Source organism: Chlorocebus sabaeus, chromosome 9, assembly GCF_047675955.1.
Source record: "Chlorocebus sabaeus isolate Y175 chromosome 9, mChlSab1.0.hap1, whole genome shotgun sequence".
Classification (NCBI taxonomy): Eukaryota; Metazoa; Chordata; class Mammalia; order Primates; family Cercopithecidae; genus Chlorocebus; species Chlorocebus sabaeus.
Window position 1 is genome coordinate 125145129 of NC_132912.1, and position 21963 is coordinate 125167091.

Sequence of the window (21963 nt, forward strand, 5' to 3'; positions counted from 1 at the left end):
GCTCCCTGGTAGCCCGAGTCAGCAAATCTTTGGTTCATCTGAGTCCACAGTGCACTGACCCGCCCTTTTTCACAGTTCCTCCCCTGCCCATGTGCTCACTTCCCTCCTTACCCAGCTTGGCTCACTCTCTCAAGCAAGTCTTTGGATGCTGACATCCCCCCTAAACAACCCTTCTGCGGCCTGGTTTGATTGTCCTTAGGAGGCGTGCAAGTTTTATGGCACTGCTTCTTGCTGGGTATGGAGGATGTGCTATTTTGTCCATTGCATATTTTTTAAAGAAAATGAAAGGTTAGCATAACTGTTTCCAGAAGGCACATTGAATCACTCAGTTGAGTCCCAGCCAGTTGCTGCAGCGTTAGCCTTTGAAGCAAACTTGAACCAACACAGGACCAGCCTGGAAGTCCCAGCCTCCGGAAACGATGCAGTGGATTCTGCAGATTCAGCAACAAAAATATTTTTGTAACTCAGGAACACTTCGTAATTTTCAAAGGCGAGAAAGAAGTAATTGACTTGGCTTATTAGGTTGAAAAAGAGTTGCCAATTTTTTCTTTGGTTTTGTTGTTATTGTTTTTTTTTTTCTTTTCTCCAAGCTTCAGGGAATGAGATTAAATGAGCACTCAAGTGCTACTAGGCAGAACCCTGAATGGAAGGAAGCTGAAATACCGATAGGTCATTGCTTTTCACAGTCCTCTATGAAAGATTACTGGCCAAGCCAGCATCTGGAGAATTCTAGGAATCCCCCCTCCTCTTTCAGCGGTATAAGTTTGCGGGAATCATCTCACCCCACTGGGGAGTTGTATGAAAAAAGGGATTTATTAGGGACCCTGTTGCCTGTTTGGATCTTACCAATTTAACTATTGTCTGCTAATGGATGTTTTGGAAAGCAACCAGGTTTTCTGTAAAGAACAGCTAATTGTCAGAGCTGAGATGACCATTGGAGATCACTGGGCTCAACTCCTAATTTTAGAGGTGGTAAAACCGCAACCCAGAGAAGCTGATCAAGTGGGCCAAGGTCGTAGACTGAGTTCATACAGGACCAAGACCCAGCCCTGATGTCCTGCTATCTGGGACAGTGTTCTCCCAGCACACGTGGAGCCTGAGGGGGTAATGTGTGTGTGTGTGTGTGTGTGTGTGTGTGTATGTACATGTACTGATATACACATAGGTGTTTTGCCTAAGTTTTCACTTCTGCCCCACCTTGGTTGATCTTGGAGAATGAGCCCAAGGCGCAGGCGCGCTGTCAGCCTGGGGGCTTCACTCAGCACAGGCCCAACTTTTCTGCTCTGGGTGAGTTCCAGCAGTTATGGTTCATCTGTGGTTCAGTTATGGAACCCACACCACACGTAGCACCCCCAAAGCTGAGGCTGCGTGCACAGACCTCCCCTCCCTTCTCATGGTGGGCCCCTGCTTGGATTCTTCCTAAACTTCTCCTTTGCCCTGCTCTGTGTTATACCCACTCTGGTCCCCTGTCCCTGTGGAGTGATCCAGGGCACAAGGGCAGCTGTTTCCCTGCTGGCCGCTGTGTGCCCTGAGCATCTGGGAGGTGGTGAGTGGGCTGCGGAGAAGAACACCTGGAGCGGAGGTTGGGATCAGGGAGGGCCCCAGTCCTGGTACCACCACCACCTGCTGTGGGACCTGCAGTCTCCTCATCAGCAGAACGGCTGTGAAGCCATCCTGCCCGTCCACAGGGTGGTGGGTTTTGAAGGCTGCATACCTGGCAGAGCTGGAGAAGCTCTGGGAAGATGCTGGACATGCGCACTAGGAGTGGTTTCCCTGCCTTGCCCAGACTCTGTTCCCATCACCTGAACCTCCCTGTCACCACCACGGAACTGCTGTGACCATTGCTTTCTTCTTAAGCAGATTAACAGACATCTCCTGCCCCACCCCGCCAAACAAACACATGAACAAACAAAAAACGTGCTTGAAGGAGTATGAACTTATTATACAGTCTTTTCTAAACACTGTTAAGTGCTGGTATTGGGATCTTCTTTTAAAATGAACCATATTCCCCAGGCTTTGGATGATACTCATGGTTGCCCACCCTCCAACTTCCTTCCCTGCTGGCAGAACCCTGGGTTTGTTTTCGTTCCACCCCTGACCCCACTGCATTCCTGAATCAGGCAAATCCGCAGGGTCCAGTGCAGTCAGGGGGCCACGTTCCCTCCTCCAATGGGTGCTGAGGTCGCTGCTTGATTGGATGCTGCTGATGACCTGTGAGGAGGAGGGCCCCAGGGCGCTTTTGGGACTTTGCTCTTCTGAAGAGATGCTTCCACAGCACGGTCGCAGTCACGTCTTGATGTGATGTCTGGAATGGTGGTGGCCGTCTTGTGGCTGTGAGAACAGGCTGAGGTTGATTGGATGGAGGGAAGGAAGGATCCTTGTTCTTGATGCTGTCTTTGAGCCTTCAGGTTATCGCCCTGGCACCACCCAGCCCTTGGAGTAGACACCTGTCTACTCTACATACTCCATTTGGAGTTGGGTTTTTTGGTCACTTGCAGTTGAAAACACCCTAACTGATATACACAAACTATTTTTAGTGCAGGTCTGTGTTTGGCACTTATGGAAGACTCTGGGCTGAGCTGCCCATCGTGTCTTCTTTCCACTCTGTGTCCTGGTGGCTTGTATGTGTCTCTGCCCATGAGGCAAAAGCCTAGAGGGCAAGGGCGGATTTTCTTAATCGGATGTTCCTGACACCAAGCACATAGGAGACACTCAACCAATGGTTGTTGAGAGAGTTCTCGTTCACGGAGGTGGTGTTTTGTGAAACGATGCTGCCAGGCCTGCTTGTTGTTTGTCTGTTGGTTGTAATCTGCATGAATGCAAAGAGCCATCTTTAATCATGCTGTGGACCAGCCTCTTCCAAGGTGTTAGCATGACTCCCACTACCTGTTCAGCATCCCGCCTATGGCTAGGACTTTGTAATTTACATAGATACGGTGGGGAGACAGGGAGCCCATGGCCAGGACTCTGACACCCTCACTGGAGCTGTTTCTACATCTACCCTGGGTGGCTGTCTAGGACATTAGGGGATTCATGTCTTCCTGAAGTCCCTCTGTTGAGAGACTTCTGGCTCTGTTGAGAGGACACTCTTTAGCATTGTGAGTCCCTGCAGGCTGGGGGCCAGTGGGCATTTTCCTTCTAGATGCCCCCTCTCTTCTTCTGGCCTCCCAGGCTTCCTGCTCCTGAGACTGTGAGAACTGGCCCGTGCTGGGCTCACTGCAGAAAGACTGTCGTCTCCAAAGGTCTTGTGCCAAACTTGAGCTACAAGCTCTTTAGTGGGGCCTGAGGTCTCCGCCTGGGCTCTGGGAGAGCAGCAGTGGCTGTTTCTGCCCCCTCACTGCTGTCATGCCCACACTTCACTTGCATTTTCTTCACCCCTCAGCCGTGTGAGGATCTGGCATGAGGAGTGGGACTCGCGTGCCCTCTTTCTTCTCCTCTTCCCCTTGGCCTTTTCATCTGCCAGTGGAGGACAGATGTTTGCCCCGTTTACTTCTAGGCTCACTGTGGGGCTCCAGGGAGATGGTGAAGTGGCCAAGGAGAGGAGCTGCCACCTTCAAGACGGCCTGTGGCCAGTGCTGCTTTAAAGGGAGACTCAGAGATGCTTTGCTGTGGGTGGCGCGGGAACCAGCGTGGGGACAGCAGTGCAGAGGCCTTGGACTCAGAGTGCGTGGGCCCCACGGGGCTTCACGGCGCCTGTGGCTGTGCACTTCCAGCCTTATCTGTCCTGCATCTCCTCCACATTCCCCTGTGGAGCTGATGTCTAGACAGCTATGGAATTAAATGCTCAATTACCGAGTAGGAATTTGGCCAGCAGAGGTATAGCTGCGGAGCAGACAGACTCGAGGTAAGGCTCACGGCTGAGAATGGGCCCCACCTGGCTCTGGAATGAGCTGAGGGGCCCCATGCTCCTGCAGCCAGTGGCTCCTGTGGGGAGTTGGGGCAGTGACCCCCAAAAGGCAGTCTGACCTCATGGAGAGCCATAAATCTGGCCTGGTCAACATCTCTGCAACACATCATTCCATTACAAAGATTTCTGCCTGTGATTGGAATTCTGGGTGAACGTGTACTGGGCGTGTGGGTCTGAGAGCTGGGAAGCCTGTTCTCTTGTTTAGCCAGGTTTCCCATGGGCTGTGAGGAGTGCCCCCATCTCTGAGCCTCAGTTTCCACATCTTTAAAATGGGGGGAAAATACAGCTCAACTCCTAAGGGTGCCATGAAAGTACTTTGTCACCTGCCAGGCAAAGGCTCATTCCTCTCACAGAAATGCAGGGTTTACAATGTGAGACCCCTCCCCACTTTGCCGCATGTGTCTGCTTGCTTTTTTCTGTCTTAGGGTTGCCCTACATGAGCTAGGAAATGTCTGAGTGGATAAAAACGTAAACGAGATGATCACTGGTGGTGCCCATTGGTGCAGCCTTTGCCTAAATGGCCACTACGTAGCCACATTTTCTCGTCTGTGTTCAGGTGAGGACTGGTTCCTAGGGAGACTCCCTGGGTTCACATTATGGGTGTCCATCTTGTCGAAGCCCATATGGTCACCCAAGTGTGACTGAACCGCGGGGTGCTCTGGGCCCCATTTTTGGCAGCAGGCAGCATCCTCGGGAGGCCTGGCCCTCCCCAGGAGCATGGAGAGCAGCGCCCATGGACAAGCAGCCTGCAGCCTCCGTCTCCTCCTCCCTGCCCGGGGGCTCCCCCGCCCCAGCCTCGCAGCTTCTCCAAAAGTGTTTGTCTCCTTGCCGCATCCTCTGGGCCTGAGCTCAGATGGTGGAAAAGAAGAGCTGGAAGGAGAGTTGCCTTTCGGTCTGTCTGCCTTCTGAGGTCTCCTGAGACATACAGGCTGGGCCTGCCTCCCTTTCTAGGAGGCGCCGATGGGTGGTAAGGATGGGGGATAAGTGAGATGTGAATTAGGATCACCACAGCAAGCCCTGCCTCATAACTTTTTGATGGGTTTTCAATGTGTGGTGAAGCAGGCGCCTGCTGGGCCCCCTTCCTGAGTTGAGCTTGATCTCCTGCCTCCTGTCTGTCTCCTTAGGCAGCCAGGCTACCCTGCTCCAGCAACCTGTGCCACCCCATCCCTTTACCTGTCCCAAGCCCAGCCCCGAAGGCCTCAAAGGCCTGGCCTTCCAGCCAGTCCAGGGCCTGAAGGGATGGCAGTGTCCCTGGTGGACCTCCCCCAGCATGGCATAGTGCACATCCCAGCCCTGCCTCCTGCCCTGCCTGCACGCCATGAATGCTGAAGTCATGCCTGGCAGGGGCTGCTGGCCCGGGCCCAGAGTAAACAGGCTGCGCTGAGCTTGCTGGTGTGCTGCTGGATGTTGATGAGCTTGAGGAGTGTGGGAAGTGAGTATGGGGCCGAGTAGGGATGCTGCAGGCCTGCGTCTCCCCCCAGCTGCCCTGCACGCTCCAGCCTCAGGCAACCCCACAGGGAAAGGGTCACCCACTGTCAGGGCAGACCTTTACCATGGCTGGGTGACATGGGCTGGCTGTGGGAAGGTGGTTGGTGGTTCCCCCCATTGGATTTGCACAGGCCCAGATGCTCACAGCAAAACCAACACCTAGATGATGCTTATAGGAGCCAGCGGGTATTCAAAGAGCTGTTCAGATCTTCATTTGCTTCGTTCTCACAGTGGACCATTGAGGTAGCTGTATGTTAGTCCCATTTTCCAGATGGGAAAACTGAGGACCTGAGTGGTCGTAAGCTCAGGCCCCTATCTAAATCACACAGCCTGGCCCCAGGTCTATGCTCTTGACCATGGACAGTGCTCTCCTGGTCCTCTTGGTATCTCTGATCTGAGGGACCTTCCTCCTCCTCAGTCTTGTATAGTCAGTTTTAGGTCTTAGACTCTTTCTTCACATCCCTTTCTCCTTTCGGGAGCTCTCTCACCCAGCACCTTCCTTATCTAGTATGTGCTGGGGGATATTTGTGGCATGATGTGGCGCTGTGTAGTGGATGAGAGAGTCTGTTTTTTCGGTTTCAGTCCCAGGTTTCAATCCCTGCTCTGTCTCAAGTCACCCAGACTCTTGGAGGCTCAGTTTCCTCATCTGTTAAATGGGCATGGTGGTCACCCCACCTCATCAGCTGGTGTCTGCTCCATCCCTGGTGGAGGAGATGGCTCAAGTAACCCCTTGGTTCCACCTGCCCCACCCCACTGGTCCCCTGGCTCTTTCTTTTTTGAGATAGACAAACGTGAGGCTCTGGATTTGCAGTTCCCTAGAGGGCTGGAGTGACTCTCTGCTTTCTGGGTCTGGTCCATGTTTTCCAGGGCAGCTGCTCGTTCTAAGTGAACAAAGACTGAAGGAACTCAGGAGGTTTGCTCGGCTCCGAGGATGGCAGAGAGGGAAGGGGTGCCGATGCCTTCCCTGATAGAGCTAGGGAGGCCCTTCTGTGGTTCCCCCCAGCTCCTTGGCTTGGGTGACCCTGGAGCTGACTTCTGTTCCATTTTGTTGTGCAGAGTTGTTTGGGGCTCCTGGCTCTGCCTGGCCTTTGTGGGACACTGGAGATCAGGGCTTCTGGAGTTGGTCAGTTAGCCCTCCCAGACCAGGGAGCACAGGTGTCTGACGGAGGGCCTTTTCAGGAGAGGAGAGACGGCCCGCCTGTTGGGTCTTGCTGTCTTGGGTCCTGGAGGCCTTGCTGTCCCCATGCTCCATCCATGCCCCTGACCAATGTGGCCCTGTACTCAGCATAGGCGTGCACCTGAGTCAGTGCAATTCCCTGTCCACAGAGCACCCCAAATATTCCAGGCCTCAGGATGGGTGTGCACATGATGAGCCGGGCAGGTTTCACCGCCTGTAGCTTGGGATCCTTCCCGGGGCTTGGTTCTCGAAGGCTGCCCCAGGCAGTCTCACCCCAAACCCTAAATTCATGTTATCTTCCTCTGTCTCTTGGCCTCAAGGTTTCAGAGTGAGTCTGTGCTGATAGCTTCAAGATTTGATGAGACCCCGACTTCGCCTCCAGTTCCCTCCCCACGGTTTCCTTGGTGTGTGTGCGGCTTCAGTGTTCACTGGCTCCCACACAGCTTGTATTGTGTGGATTACGGGTGGGAGGGAAGTCCAGTCCTGCCTGCAGCAAAGGGATGTTAGTCGTGAGCTCAGTTCCCCACCGGGCCTGGTGTTTCCAAATGGCCCGGCACTGTCCCTGCTTTGTTTTCCATGATATCTGTGCTTTTACCCATTTGGTTAAATTGAACAAACTCAGCAATGCCAGCCATTGTGGTTTCAGGGTAAGCTGCCTGTCCTGCTGCTTGGCCGCTCCTCAGAGCTACGGCCGGGAGAGTTCGTGGTCGCCATCGGAAGCCCGTTTTCCCTTCAAAACACAGTCACCACCGGGATCGTGAGCACCACCCAGCGAGGCGGCAAAGAGCTGGGGCTCCGGAACTCAGACATGGACTACATCCAGACCGACGCCATCATCAACGTGAGCCTCTGCCCCTCTGCGGGTGGGGCTTGGGACAGGGTTTTGCCAGAGGAGAGGAGTCAGCATCGGTCTCTGACTTTCTTGTAGTCTGGGTGAAAGGATGGAACTAGACCAAGCCATGTGGATTCTAGTGCCAGCAGCACGACAGGGGTCACACGGTGGGGACAGTGACGCTCGAGCAGGTGGACAGCCAGCTTCCTCCCAGGAGGAAGAAGTTGTGTTGGGTGCTTTAGGGTGATTGCAGTTGGCTTCTGGGCTTCAGAGAGAAAATCTCCCCATTTACGGCACCTCTAAAACTTTCTGAAAATTGTTATGGTCATTTTTTTCCAGCAAAATATTAGGTTAATGGGAATGAATCTCAGAGAAGAATCATGCCCCCCACTGTAGACACTGTGCTCAGGAGATGGCCAGGTAGGGACATAGATTGGACCACGTTATGACACAATTTGTAACCTTTCCATTTCTGTTTAATTGCAGTATGGAAACTCGGGAGGCCCGTTAGTAAACCTGGTAACGTATTTTAAACGTTATGTCGTTTGTTTTTATTTATGTATACGCTGTTTTTGTTTTGTTTTGTTTTGTTTTTTGACGCAGGGGGTCTTTTCAAACATAAGCTTGCCAAAGCGTGTTATCAAGTTTCTTTAAAATGAGCTCTGTGAATGTACTGCATGCTTGCAAATGACCCTATGGATCTTTTCTGGAAAGAGTAAGGCAGGCTAGAGGTGAGGGTTGGAAATGTTATGCCAGAGAGCACACTTGTGTCTCAGAGTTACAGGTAAACACCGTGAAATTCAGGGCCAATGCAGGAGTAAGGTGAAGGTCACCAAAAGTGCTGGCCGGTCACTGAAAGTGCCTCCTCCAAATTAACTCTCCTGGGCTGCTGAAGGAGCTGGCTGGGCTCATACACACTTTCTCTTGGCCAGGAATCCTCCCTTAAGGCCTGGCTGGAATGAGGAGGAGTTACCCACCCACGAAGATATCATTTAAGTCTACCCTTAAATACTTGAGCAGAAAAAGTGAAGCCTTAGAACATAGACCATCAGCGCTAGAGGGCAGCTCCGGGGCCATTCATAGAGGGCAGCTCCGTGGCCATTTGTAGGGTCCGTCTTTAGCAAGGCCTTGGCATCAGGTACTGACATCCCAGCACTCGTGGGAAGTGCGCATGGAGCGATGTATCCCCGCTTGGCAGCTTTCCCTTCCCAGCAGAGGGGCAGCTGTGCTCCCAGCTCTGCCCTCCGCCTCCCCCGCAGCACCCTGGGGATGGAGTGGAGATGGCTTTGCGGGTAATGAAGCATGACAGCCCTAAGCTCTAGGGTTGTTCCCCCTCAAGTCAGCAGAGTCATCTTAAGATCATTAGAAATGAGAGAAGCAGGAAGGTGTAGGCAGCCACCTAGAGGACTCTGAGCCTTTGGAAACATATTCCTTGTGAAACAGGAGCAAATAATATCATGCATTTTGAAACTATCTGTGCTTACCGCGAGGTGAGCACCCAGTGGTGACCTGGAGTGTGTGCGATTCTTCCACAGCTGCGCGTGGCCTGCGCTGCCTGGGTGTCCTGATGCCTCTCTCCCTGCTCCCCCGGGGATCCCCTCTGTGCAGTTCCCCGCTTCAATCTCTGAAATAGCTCAGTGACTTCTCTCATGCACATTCTCTTAGGGTGTGTACCTGCCGGTAAACCTTCACGATTCAGTAAGCCGTGTCCTTCTTGCTTTTCAGGACGGTGAAGTGATTGGAATTAACACTTTGAAAGTGACAGCTGGAATCTCCTTTGCAATCCCATCTGATAAGATTAAAAAGTTCCTCACTGAGTCCCATGACCGACAGGCCAAAGGTAGGCAAGGCCCACATAGCCCCGGGGACTCCAGAGATTCGGCCTGAAGCTCAGCTGCCCTTTGGGAACTGGGGGAGGGAAAAGTGGCAGTCCCTAAGACTAGCCAAGCCGTCTCCGATCCAGAAGTGAACAGCAATGCACATTACTAAATCCCTGGTAGAAGGTCACAGACATTGTGCCATTTTTTTCCTCTGATCATGACAATGTCACTTGAGTCAGTCTAATATGTACCAGGCATGATCCTAGGTGACTTCTGTCCATTATTTCACTTTATTTATGTATGTCACTTAATTCTTTTGCCCTATCAGTTAGGGATTACTAGTCCCATTTTGCTGATGAGAAAACAGGTTCAGGGAGATCATTCTACAAACGTTTATTGCCTAAGTCAAGCAGGGAGCTTGGCAGCAGACTGCCCAACTGGAGCCTGGGGCTCAGCTGAGGCCTTTGCCGGTGTGATGTTTATGTTCTGTCGGGGGATGGGAAGGCTGACGGTAAATAATCAGACACATTAGATACTATTAGTGCTCCCAAGAAAACAGATCAGGGTGGCCAGCAAGGGAGTGACTGGAGAGGCAGTTGGTGGAGATGGTGTGGCCAGGAAATGCCTCCCAAACTGAGGTCTGAGTGAGGAGGAGCCAGCAGGTAGGGATGTGGGGGGAACACTCCAGAAGGAAAGACAGAGGACTCAGCATAGCTGAGTGAGCACAAGGCCCCTGGAGTGGCCTGGGGGCCAGAGCACAGTGACAGCATGGAGGTCTCTGGGGTGGAAAGCTGGCCAAGGCCAAGCAAGCAGGCTCACAGCGGGCCATGGTGAGGGGCCTGGGTTGCATCCTAATCGCATTTAAGAACAGGGAAGTTCATGATCTGATTGATGTCACTGAAGGGACACTCTGATGGCTGGGGGGAGTCTGCGGAGGAGTTGCTGGAAGTTGGGGACCGGAGAAGGAGCTCTCCCAGTCATCTGGATGAGACATGCTGGGGGCTCAGACAAGGGTGGTGGCAGTGGAGGTGGGACAGAGGAGTCACATTCCAGGTATACAAGGGGGCAGAGCAAGCCTGGGGAAGGGCCAGCTGTCAGGATGAGGCCATGAGGAATTGAGGATCATGCCCAGGTATCTGACCATTAACTGAACGATGGGACTTTCCCAAGGTCCCCCAGAGGGGAGGGGTCCAAACCAGGATTTGAGCCGCAACCTCAGTGTGCCCTTCTGTGGCCCTTCCTGCAACCTGGGGGATTGGGCCCCCAGCCTCTGGTGTCCCCAGCACACCCACCAACTGGGCTGACCTTCTGCTGTCCCTTTGTTGTCTCACTAGGAAAAGCCATCACCAAGAAGAAGTATATTGGTATCCGAATGATGTCACTCACGTCCAGGTGGGCAAACAGGATGCGTGTCTGTGTCTTAAATGTTAATAAACCTGAACTTCAGGAGGTGCTCACGGGCACCCCTGAAAGAGAAAGCTTATGCAGCCTTAAGACATCTCAGTTTCTGCTTATAATGAAGTAGCATCAGGAAAGAGGACAGGTCATCAGCCGTGGCCCCTTTGTTTGGTTTTATCCTGTGTTTCTGCATTCTGAGCTGGTTTTCTTCATTGGCCGCTGGCCCTCCAGTGTAGAAGGTTCTGCCCTCCTCTTTGAAGGCAGGCCTGAGCAGTGCGTGTGTGGTGGGGCTGTTGATTCACTCTGGCTCATGTCTTCCTTACCCCTCATTCTGTTGAAACCCACATTCCAGGAGGGCCCCAAGCCCCTCCCACAGCTCTAGGCACTCTGCTTTCGTCGCTCTGCGGCAGCTCGTGGGCCGTGGCTGCAGGAATGGCAGGGCAGGCCCAGTGCAGGGAAGTGAATGACTGATGTGCTTGTTTTCCTCGAGCTGGTGGAACTGCGGCCTGTGGTTGGCAGGGTCACGGCATCCTGGTGTTTTAACCTGGATGAAAAATTCTGGTGTAATCTCGTGAGTCCTGGTAGTAGACTCAACTGGCATGGCTAAAACTGTCAGAGGTAAAGTAGGAAAAGACTAGAATATACTAACAGGTAGATTAATGTGTTCATTACTATGATGAATTAATGATTCACTCACTGTGAAAGTATTAATATATTTTGATACACATTATGAATGGTGGTCCCTTTCTTAGCACTCCAGAAGATGGAGCCACTTGTCAAGATCAAAGTGTCTCCTCAGTTGTTTGCCTTTGGAACTAGAAGGTGGAGGGAAAGATGGTAGGCCCTTGGCGCCCAGCTCCCTGGGTTCCTGTTCCAGCTCTGATACTTCCTGCCTTGTGACCTTGGGAACGATATGACCCCTGAGTGCCTCAGTTTCCTCCTCTTCAGGATGGGGATGACAGCGCAGGTGCTTCTGGTGTGTGGCCAGGCTCAGATCAGGGAGTGGTAGCGGTGATCACCAGCCACAGGGATGCCAGCCGCTATGTATCACATGTACTAGGCCGGGTGCTTTACTGGGATGACCTCATCCGATCCTCACAACTCATGTTGTAGGGTACTGTTAGTATCCCCGTTTCGCAGGTGAGGAAATGAAGGCACAGAGAGGTTAAGCAACCGTCTGAGGTCACGCAGCTAGCAAAGAGCAGTGCTAGGGCTACAAACCAGGCCAACCACTCTACTTTACTGACTCCTTAGTAATAGCTACTATTAATTAAGAAATACTAACAATGATGATGGCTGCGCATTGCTGGCTCACACCTGTAATCCCAGCACTTTGGGAGGCTGAGGCGGGCAGATCAGTTGAGGCCGGGAGTTGGAGATCAGCCTGGCCAATTTGTGAAACCCTGTCTCTACTAAAAATATGAAAAATTTAGCTGGGCTTGGTGGCAGGCACCTATAATCTCAGCTACTCGGGTGGCTGAGGCAGGAGAATCGCTTGAACCCAGGAAATAGAAATAGAGGTTGCAGTGAACTGAGATCTGCCATTGCACTCCAGCCTGGGTGATAGAGCAAGACTGTCTCAAAAAAAAAAAAAAAAAAAGAAAGAAAGAAAAGAAATAATAATAATGATGAAAGCACTTTCCTTGCTGTTACCAAGTAAATCTTTGACTCTGGTAGAGAGGCAATTTTAAAATAGGATCAGAACTCCTGGAGGAATTTCACATTAGACCCAGGGAGAAGAAGGGACCTGGTGAGAGCTTGAGTTTTGCTTGGGGAAGGCCTGGTGTCTCTTCACACTAACACGGGTGCTTTTTCTCTGGAGCAGCAAAGCCAAAGAGCTGAAGGACCGGCACCGGGACTTCCCAGACGTGATCTCAGGAGCGTATATCATTGAAGTAATTCCTGATACCCCAGCAGAAGCGTGAGTTAGAGTCATTTTCCCTTATTTTCCCTTTTCCTAATATTCTTGTTGTTCCTGTGGGGGTAGCAGGAAGAGGGAGCGCTGTTCCTTTTCTACTGGCGCAGATGATGGTGTTGATCCTTTACAGACGTGGTCGGACATTGCTGGTCATTCCTGCTGGCCAGGCCTTCTGACCTGGCTCGGCTTGGGACTCATCCATAGGAGAGTGCCTTCTGTCTTCAAAAGTCCTTGCTCCACTAGGACCCTCCAGATGGACAGAGCAATAGCAGACTCATAATGAGTCTCTGGCTAGCCAGAGAGAGGGTTTCAGGAACAGTGTCCCCAAGCCCTCATGTGGTGGTCCTGTTCTAGGCTTTGGGACCCTTCTCCTCCTGGAGTCTTCCAGGTTGTCTCTGACAGTTAGGCCCATACCTGTCAACACCTCCAGAAAAATAACCCAAGTGATATCAAAGTAACATGACAAGAAGTAGCTCAACCATCCATCAGGGATTGTTACCTGTATTGGTGGAATATCCAGAAAAAAGTGCTAGACTAGGGGCCACCAATTGTGCCCTGGGGCTGGATCTGGCCCACTGCCTGCTTTTATATGGAGCTGTGGACTAAGAATAATTTTTGCGTTTTATTTCTATTTTTACTTATTTTTTAAATTTTTTATTTTCATAGGTTTTTGGGGAACAGGTGGTATTTGGTTACATGAGTAAGTTCTTTGGTGGTGATTTGTGAGATTTTGGTGCACCCATCCCCCAAGCAGTGTACACTGAACCCAATTTGTAGTCTTTTATCCCTCATCCCCTGTCCCAGCCTTTCCCATTGAGTCCCCAGAGTCCATTGTATAATTCTTACGCCTTTGTATCCTCATAGTTTAGCTCCCACTTATGAGTGAGAACATTTAAATAGTTGAAAAAATCCTGAAATAAGAATAGCATTTTGTGACTTGTTATATTTGTATGCAATTCAAATTTCAGTGTCCACTGAAATTTGGTTTATGACATCTTTGGTGGCTTTTGTGCTGGAGCAGCCGAGTTGAGCAGCTTCAACAGAGACCATATATACGGCAAAGCCTAAAATATTTCCTATGGACCTCTTTACAGGAAAAGTTTGCAGACCCTTATGCTGGCCCATATGAAGGACCATGACAGCGTTTTGACGCTGACCTATATAAGAGCTACAGTTATAGTGGCAACCACACAAAGGAAGTGCCTCTTAACAGAAGCATTCTGCCCACCCTTGTCGGAACTGCATTCTGAGTTGCAATACCTTTTATAAGCAAGTTGGCCACGGTCACGCTACATGGCAGATAGTACCTGGTACATCCTTCCCCACTTTGGGGTCAATCTTGACCTTTGATCTCCTTGGGGTCATAAGGCCATACAAGTGTTAGTAGGCATTTCTAGAGTGGATATAATGGATGAGTTAGCCTAAAAATCTCAAAAGGAGCCCAGCATCATGGCACCTGCTTGTAATCCCAGCTATTCAGGAGGCTGAAGCAGAAGGATCCCTTGAGCCCAGGAGTTCAAGACTAGCTTGGGCAACAAATGAGACCCCATCTCAAAGAAAAAAAAAAAGGTGGGGAAGAACATTATAATAATAAAAAAAAAACCTTGGTAAGTATCCAGTCTACCGATAGTTTATTTTTTATTTTATTTTATTTTTTTTTTGAGACGGAATCTCACTCTGTCACCCAGGCTGGAGTGCAGTGGCAAAATCTTGGCTCACTGCAACCTCCACCTCCTGGGTTCAAGTGAATCTCTTGCCTCAGCCTCTGAGTAGCTGGGATTACAGGTGCCCACCACCAAACCTGGCTCTTTTTTTTTTTGTAATTTTAGTAGAACCAGGGCTTTGCCATGTTGGCCAGGCTGGTCTTGAACTCCTGACCTCAGGTCATCCACCTGCCTCAGCCTCCCAAAGTGCTAGGATTACAGGCGTGAGCCACTGTGCCCAGCCCACTGATGGTTTGAATTATTCTAAGTTCACCACCATCCAATCCTGTTGCTCTGGGCTTTTAGGTTCTAAACTGTGCCTCTGTCCATGTAAAGTCAGCTCAGGAGGAATGGAAACATGAAACATTGCTATTGTGTTTCCCTTTGTGTTGCAGTGGTGGTCTCAAGGAAAACGACGTCATAATCAGTATCAATGGACAGTCGGTGGTCTCCGCCAATGACGTCAGCGATGTCATTAAAAGGGAAAGCACCCTGAACATGGTGGTCCGTAGGGGTAACGAAGACATCATGATCACAGTGATTCCCGAAGAAATCGACCCATAGGCAGAGGCATGAGCTGGACTTCATGTTTCCCTCAAAGACTCTCCCGTGGATGACGGATGAGGACTCTGGGCTGCTGGAATAGGATACTCAAGACTTTTGACCGCCATTTTGTTTGTTCATTGGAGACTCCCTGGCCAACAGAATCCTTCTTGATAGTTTGCAGGCAAAACAAGTGTAATGTTGCAGATCCGCAGGTAGAAGCTCTGCCCTTCTGTATCCTATGTATGCAGTGTGCTTTTTCTTGCCAGCTTGGGCCATTCTTGCTTAGACAGCCAGCATTTGTCTCCTCCTTTAACTGAGTCATCATCTTAGACCAACTAATGCAGTCGATACAATGCGTAGATAGAAGAAGCCCCACGGGAGCCGGGATGGGACGGGGCGCGTTTGTGCTTTTCTCCAAGTCAGCACCCAAAGGTCAATGCACAGAGACCCCGGGTGGGTGAACACTGGCTTCTGAAATGGCCAGAGTTGACTCTTTTAGGAATCTCTTTGGAACTGGGAGCATGATGACTCTGAGTTTGAGCTATTAAAGTACTTCTTACACATTGCTTTCTGCAGTGCGTATTTTCCTTTCCCAAGAGCAGCTTGTTGCAGTCTTTTTGGAATGATTCATGATTCTAATGTCAGTGAGCTCCTCATTAGACTGCATTGTCCATGCAGGTTTGAGCTCTTAGTCTTATGAGTTATTTCAAAATCATCCCATGGGATTTACCGGGGTTATGAACAACTCTGCTCGGACCCCCTGGCTTTATGAAGCAGGACTTGAGGACAGTTGCACTCGCATCCGGAGCTTGTCAAACGAAAGACAGTCTGTTGACATACAGCATGCAATTAGTCAACAAAGATTTTCTGGGCCTTTGCTCTGTGCCAGGCATTTTAAGTGTGTGGTCAGTGAGAGCAGGAAAGACACAGGCTCTCCCTCCCTAGAGCTTCAGTTCAGAAGCCAAGTCTCTTTCTGAAAGGGAGACAGCTCAGGAGACCAGGATGCAACCCCAGAATGGGCCCAGAATGCACAAGGTTGCAGCTGACCTCATTCGTCCTGGGTTGTGAAATAAGAACTAGGCCTTAAGCCTTGGTGAGTTTAGAGGAGGACTCCCCTTGACATGCCCTCAAACAGGTGCAACCAAAAGCAGCTGTAGGCGCCTTTATCTCCATGAAAGCTTTCCAAAAGTGTGGAAAGCTGACCCAAGAGGACTTGCACAACTTTAGCTTGGAAGTTTGCACAGACCTATGTCCCTGTGGGGAGCACACACCAGAGAGGATGCTGTTTACGCCAAGAGTAGCGGGTCAAAGCTTTCCAACTGTCAGCAGTCAAAACGAGGGCCTTGGACCGGATGGAGGTTCAGTTCCCCCGACTGAGAGCTGAATCCTTCCTCCATCAACAGAGGTATAAGGTCCAGCTCATAACTGGGGAGGCTGCAGAAGGCCAAAGGGCCAACTTAAGTGCAGGGGCAGTCAGCTGAGCAAAGTCCTCATCAGTGTTGGTGCTAGGCATCTGAGAAGCTTGTGGCCCGTTGCGACCCTGGCGTGTCTCTGCCGTCTGGTTGGATGACTTAGTAGAGTCAGGAAGGAGCCAGCGAGTCCTTTGGCTCTGGAAGTGTGTTTTGCATTCCCTCCCTTCTCCATGAAAGGTAATGACTCAGAATGGCTTGTGGCTTCAGGGGTTCATTCTCAGATGTTTTATATGTGGGCCTGCTTTCCTGGGTGGTCTCCGGAGCTGAGGCGCTGCCACAGGTGGGGAGGATGCCCTGGGTGGCACTGAGGTCAGACCCAGTCCTGGCCTGAGACTATCAGTGTTGAGCCTGTCAGGCATCCGGGAGATGACAGATGGTTCTGCTGGAAGAAACTAACCTGGTGATGGACCGGTCTGAGGCCTCTGTAAACCTCTGCAACATCTCTGCAGGACACTGGACGGGGCTGGAGTTTTGCCTGCATGTGTGGTCCCATACAGGACAGAAATGGCAACTTGCCACTTTGTTGCATATTACATGTTTGGTTACATGGTTGCACTTACCCGTGAGACCCTGTGTCCCGTGGGGGCTGCTTGTCCTGGAACCCCCACCTCACATTTGAAGACCTTCAGAATAGTTGTTTCTGCTGCTTGCTTTAGGCTGTGATGCGGGGTTTCGCAACATAAATTAGTCCTAAAGCCTGGAGGCAGAGCACTGAGTTGAAAGAGCGTGGCTTTTGGAGTTATAGATGGATTTGGGCTTAAATCCAGTGTCTATATATCTTACTGGCTGTGTGACCTTGAGCAAGTCCCTAACCTCTCTGCCTGTTTTTCATCTGTAAAATGCCCTCAGTTGTCATCTCTGCTTCCATGGGGCTCAGTTGCTAGTTCCTCTTGGCCATTTCTGGTCCCTTCAAGGCACTCGAACAGCCCTCTGGCCGGTGGGCCAGCACCTGCCCCCTGTTCTGGCTCCTGGAGAACTCCTGCTCACCAAATGTGGCCTCAGCAGTGCCTCTTCCAATCTTGGCTCTCTCGGCTCTAGTCCTCTGCTTCCAGCTTCTGCAAAACTGTGAGCCAACCACGTGACTGGGCTTCCCCAGCACGCTGCATCACGTGACTGTCCCCAGCCCGCCCTGCCAGATGCTTCTCTTGATGCACTGGCCAGGAGAGAGGCCCTGGTGTGCAGGGGTCTCCTTGCTGTGTCTTTCAGGCTCAGCTGAGTGAATCTGAGCTGGGCAGCTCTATACAGGGTCTACAGGGTCCTCTATCTTTCTTTTTCTTTTTCTTTTTTTTTTTAGACGGGGTCTCATTCTGTTCCTCAGGCTAGAGTGCAGTGGTTTGATAATGGCTCACTGCAGTCTCGACCTCCCGGACTCACGTGATCCTCCCACCTTGGCCTCCTGGGTAGCTAGGACTACAGTTTGCACTGTCATGCCCTGCTCATTTTTGTAATTTTTGTAGAGGTAAGGTCTCGTCATATTGCCCATGTTGGTCTCAAACTCCAGAGCTCAAGCGATCTGCCTGCCTCGGCCTCCCAAAGGCAGGAGGCACCACGCCTAGGGGGTCTTGTCTTTTCTGACTCCATTTCTCCATCTGAAAATTTGGAACAATGTGCCTGTCTGGTGGGCGTGGTGAGGAGCAGCACGCGTTGTTATCAGAACTTGCACAGTGATTGTCTCCACCTGGTTAATATTTTAGACAGGTCTGAACCTTGGGTGGTAGCATTTCCATGGGCTGGCAAGGATGCTTTGCCCATTTCAGCAAATACCACTGGAGTCAGGGCCAGGCCTTGCTGAGGTTGTATGGACATACGTCTGGGTGAACAGGCCAGTCCAGTTCAAGGTTGCACCTCTGAAGGTGGTTATAGGTAAGGTCAGAGGTATGACAGCATCAGAGTGGCTCAGAGCCAGGAGAGCAGATAGGTTTCTGTCATCCATCCTGCCAATGCTGATCCATTGGTGGGAACCATTTAGAGCACTGGGTTGAGGGGGATTGTGAGGCTCAGCGTGAAGTAGCTTAAAAGAGGCCTGTGGCCAGGCGTGGTGGCTCATGCCTGTAATCTCAGCACTTTGAGAGGCTGAGGCTGGTGGATCAAGGAGTTCAAGACCAGCCTGGGCATCACGGTGAAACCCTGTCTCTACAAGAAATACAAAAATTAGCCAGGAGTGGTGGTGTGTGCCTGTGGTCCCAGCTACTTGGGAGGCTTCGCTGGGAGGATCACTTGAGCCTGGGAAGTCGAGGCTGCTGTGAGCTGTGATCTCACCATTGCACTCTAGCCTGGGCAACAGAGGAAGACCCTGTCAAAAAAAAAAAAAAAGGTAGATCTGCTCTCTGGGTCTCCCTCTCAGCTCCCTGACCTGATGAGGTCCCTGCTCTGGGTGTGTGTCCAGCATCAGCTCCCTGGTTGAGTCCAGGGAGCAGCCAAGGCTGAGGACAGTCTGGAGCACGCTGGCTGCCCTGGGGGCTGCTTTTTGCTGCACTGCCCCCACCTCCACGGTAAGGGTGACTTGCTCAGGAGATCGACTCTTTTCTATTCTTGAGGCATGAAAACAATCAGATCTCTCTTGGAGAGCCATTCCCATTTAGAGACACATGTTTTTCGTGACCTTTGTGAGCCTTGGAGGCCTACTCACTGCTGCCCTGGACCAGCTGGGACAGGTGCGCACATTGGTTAACATTCTGGAGCCCAACAGCTGGGCACTGGAGGCTTCCTTGCCATGGTAAAGGGAGGGCCGGTGAGAGGGGGCGTCATATCTGAGCTGCATCCAGGGGAGAGGAGTGATGTTAACAATAGAATGGCAGTGTCATGTAGTAAATGCCACCGTAGAATGAGCGTGGCTGTGGCATGCAGGGTGTGGAAGGTGCTGTCGCTAAGGCTTTCTGTGCCAAGCACAGTACAAGCATTTTACACACATATCTCACTTAGTCCCCTCAGTAAAGCCAGGGAATAGAAACTATTTTTTTTTTTTTTTTGAGACGGAGTCTCCCTCTGTTGCCCAGGCTGGAGTGCAGTGGCTGAATCTCAGCTCACTGCAAGCTCCACCTCCCAGGTTACTACATGTGCCCGCCACCTCGCCCGGCTAGTTTTTTGTATTTTTTTTTTTTTTTAGTAGAGACGGGGTTTCACTGTGTTAGCCAGGATGGTCTCGATCTCCTGACCTCGTGATCCGCCCTTCTCGGCCTCCCAAAGTGCTGGGATTACAGGCTTGAGCCACCGCACCCGGCCAGAAACTATTTTTACAGCATTTTATAGATGAAGGAATGAAGGCTCAGAGAGATTAAGTAACTTGCCCAAGGCCACCCAGCTCGTCTCTGGTGGGGATAGGACACGCCTTTGCGGGGAAGTGGGGAAGAACGGGGAGAGTGGGGGCCCCAAGCCCCTGGCCTGGTGTGTCTGACCAGAGAAGGCAAGTGCTCCCATGTCTGCGACAGGTCAGGAGCACACAACTGAGCCCTGCCTCGCCCCCAGGCTCCCTGGAACAAGTCTAAACACCTTTCTGGGACATCTGAGCCCCTTCCCGACTTGGTTCCCACTTTCCTTCCACTCTCACCTCTCCATTCCTCTCCTGTTCTCAATGCTCTGTAATGTGAAATTCACTTCCATTCCTTGAACAGGCTGTTCTTTCTCTTGTCTCTACACCTAAATCCTAGTACCCTCCCTGCCCTGTGCATGGAAGCTCCTCCTCATCTCTTCACCATCTGCCCCACAGGGCTCCCCTGCCAGGAGCTCACACACTGGCCATGTGCTGTCCTAACTGCCCGTTCCCTTGTCGGGACTCACTCTGGGGCTGCAGCTCCACGGGGCCAAGTTCATTCGCCTTTCCACTGTTGAGGCCATAGGGCCGAGCCCAGCCTGGAAAGCAGGTTTCAATCAATACAGATCAGCCGACAGCTGAGGTGGGCCCACACCTCCCTGGACGGTCACATCTGCCATTGGAGGAATGAATCCTCTTAGCACGCACTCTTTCATGGAATCCATCTTTTTGTGTAACCACAGGGCACCCAGGACTATGCTGGCACATTGAGAGTGGGGGTGTGAGGAGGGGGTGAGGCTGGAGAGGGAGGGAGCGGGGCCCAGAACAGAGAGGCCAGTGGGGTGCCCAGGGGCTCAGGCGAGGGGGCCTCACTCTCAGAGTAGTGCAACTGGGCAGTTTGTGAGGGATAAACAACAGGACCTGTGGGGGCCTCACACGCTGACCTTGGAAGGGAGGGGGACCACGGGTGGAGGTGAGAAGGGATCTCTGAGTCTACCGTTGATCCCATCCCTTCTTTCAACAGCTGCTCTCAAAACCACTGCGGGCAAGGCCCAGTGCAGGGAATACTCCCGATCGTGGGCTCGGTCCCAGCTCTGGGCTTTACTGACCATGACACTTGGGGCAAGTCCCTTAATTTCTCTGAGATTCCTTGTCCTTATCTGTAAAAAGTGGCCAGTGGCCGGTGTCAGCCCCTCCTCGGGTCTGAGGCGCCGGGGAACGGTGTGTGGGTGCCGGCCATGTGCTCATCTTGGTCATAAGTGGTACCACCATGGCTGTCTTACATCACTCCTTCTAGGTACCTTGTGAGCAGATCAGATGCTCCTTGACTCAGGATGGGGTTCTGTCCTGGTAAATTCATTGTAAAAGGAAAATACTGTAAGTTGAAAATGCATTTAATACACCTCACCTACCGAACATCATTGCTCAGCATAGCCCACCTTAAATGTGCTCAGACCACTGACGTTGGCCTTCCACTGGGCAAAATCACCTCACACAAAGCCTGTTTACAATAAATTGTGGAATAAATCGTGTAATCAATTATTGAGTACTGTTCCGAACATGAGAAACAGAATGGTTGTTTCTGCTGAAAGTATATCACTCCCACGCCACAACCGCTGGAAGTTGGGGGCTGTCTGTGCTGTGAGATCAAGTATTTATTTTAGCACACGGGGAAACAGAAGTGCCTGGAGCTAGTAGGAGGACAGGCCAGGTTCCATCCCACACTCACCTCTGTCTATTTTACTGTCCCTATAATTATTATCTAGCTCCTGTACTTCACAAGGCAATAAAAGTCATGGTCATTTGAGTTTAAAAACTGCTGATTTGCCAATACCCCAAAGACTCTTCAAAGTTCCAACACTATGTTGCCTGCCTCTCTCTTTCTCCCACCTCCTCAGTCATTATCTGATCTGATTGGATGAGCTTCCTTCAGAGATGTCCATGAAAAAGTTCTCAAGTCACCCCGTGGTGTGTCTGGGTGTGGACTGTTCTCCCTGGGCCCCACCTTTCTCCACCACGCACAAGGGTCCCAGGCTTCTCTGTTTGGAGATCTTGGGAAATACCCGAGGGGTGACATCACTCAGCCACGGCCCCCAGAAAGGAGTCTGACTGCCAAGGGGATGCCAGTTTTGGAATCAAATCATGTCTGCAGGTTGGAAACCCGTCAGTAGGGCTCCAGTCTTTTCAGGGCACTGGGCCGGGTTCTGGGAGAGCCTACCTGGGCTGCCCACCCCCTCAGCATCCTGTGTTGGTGGGTCCAGCTGTGCTGACTCACTGCTGTCAGTGCCAGCTCCCAACTCGGAGGCCGAGGCTCTGCTGCTTCCGTCAGAATGTGGGTGGGGCACACACAGAGGAGGGGCCTTCCTGCCAGTGGGCAGTTGTTTCATTTACAACTTTTAAAAGACATTGCCTCAGTGTAGGGCTCTGCCAAGAATCAGCAAGGATCAAATGA

The 21963-nt window shown here is 51.5% G+C and overlaps 1 protein-coding gene across 1 annotated transcript in view; it reads left to right on the forward strand.

The window, feature by feature from the left end:
* Positions 1-15355, forward strand: part of HTRA1 (HtrA serine peptidase 1) — a 52489-nt gene extending 37134 nt beyond the window's left edge. The window contains exons 4-9 of the mRNA XM_007964297.3: positions 7219-7413; positions 7891-7923; positions 9130-9244; positions 10559-10616; positions 12448-12543; positions 14639-15355. Of these exons, the coding sequence (XP_007962488.3) occupies positions 7219-7413; positions 7891-7923; positions 9130-9244; positions 10559-10616; positions 12448-12543; positions 14639-14807 (666 nt within the window). The 3' untranslated portion in view covers positions 14808-15355. The remainder of the gene's footprint in view (positions 1-7218; positions 7414-7890; positions 7924-9129; positions 9245-10558; positions 10617-12447; positions 12544-14638) is intronic.
* Positions 15356-21963: the final 6608 nt, after the last annotated feature.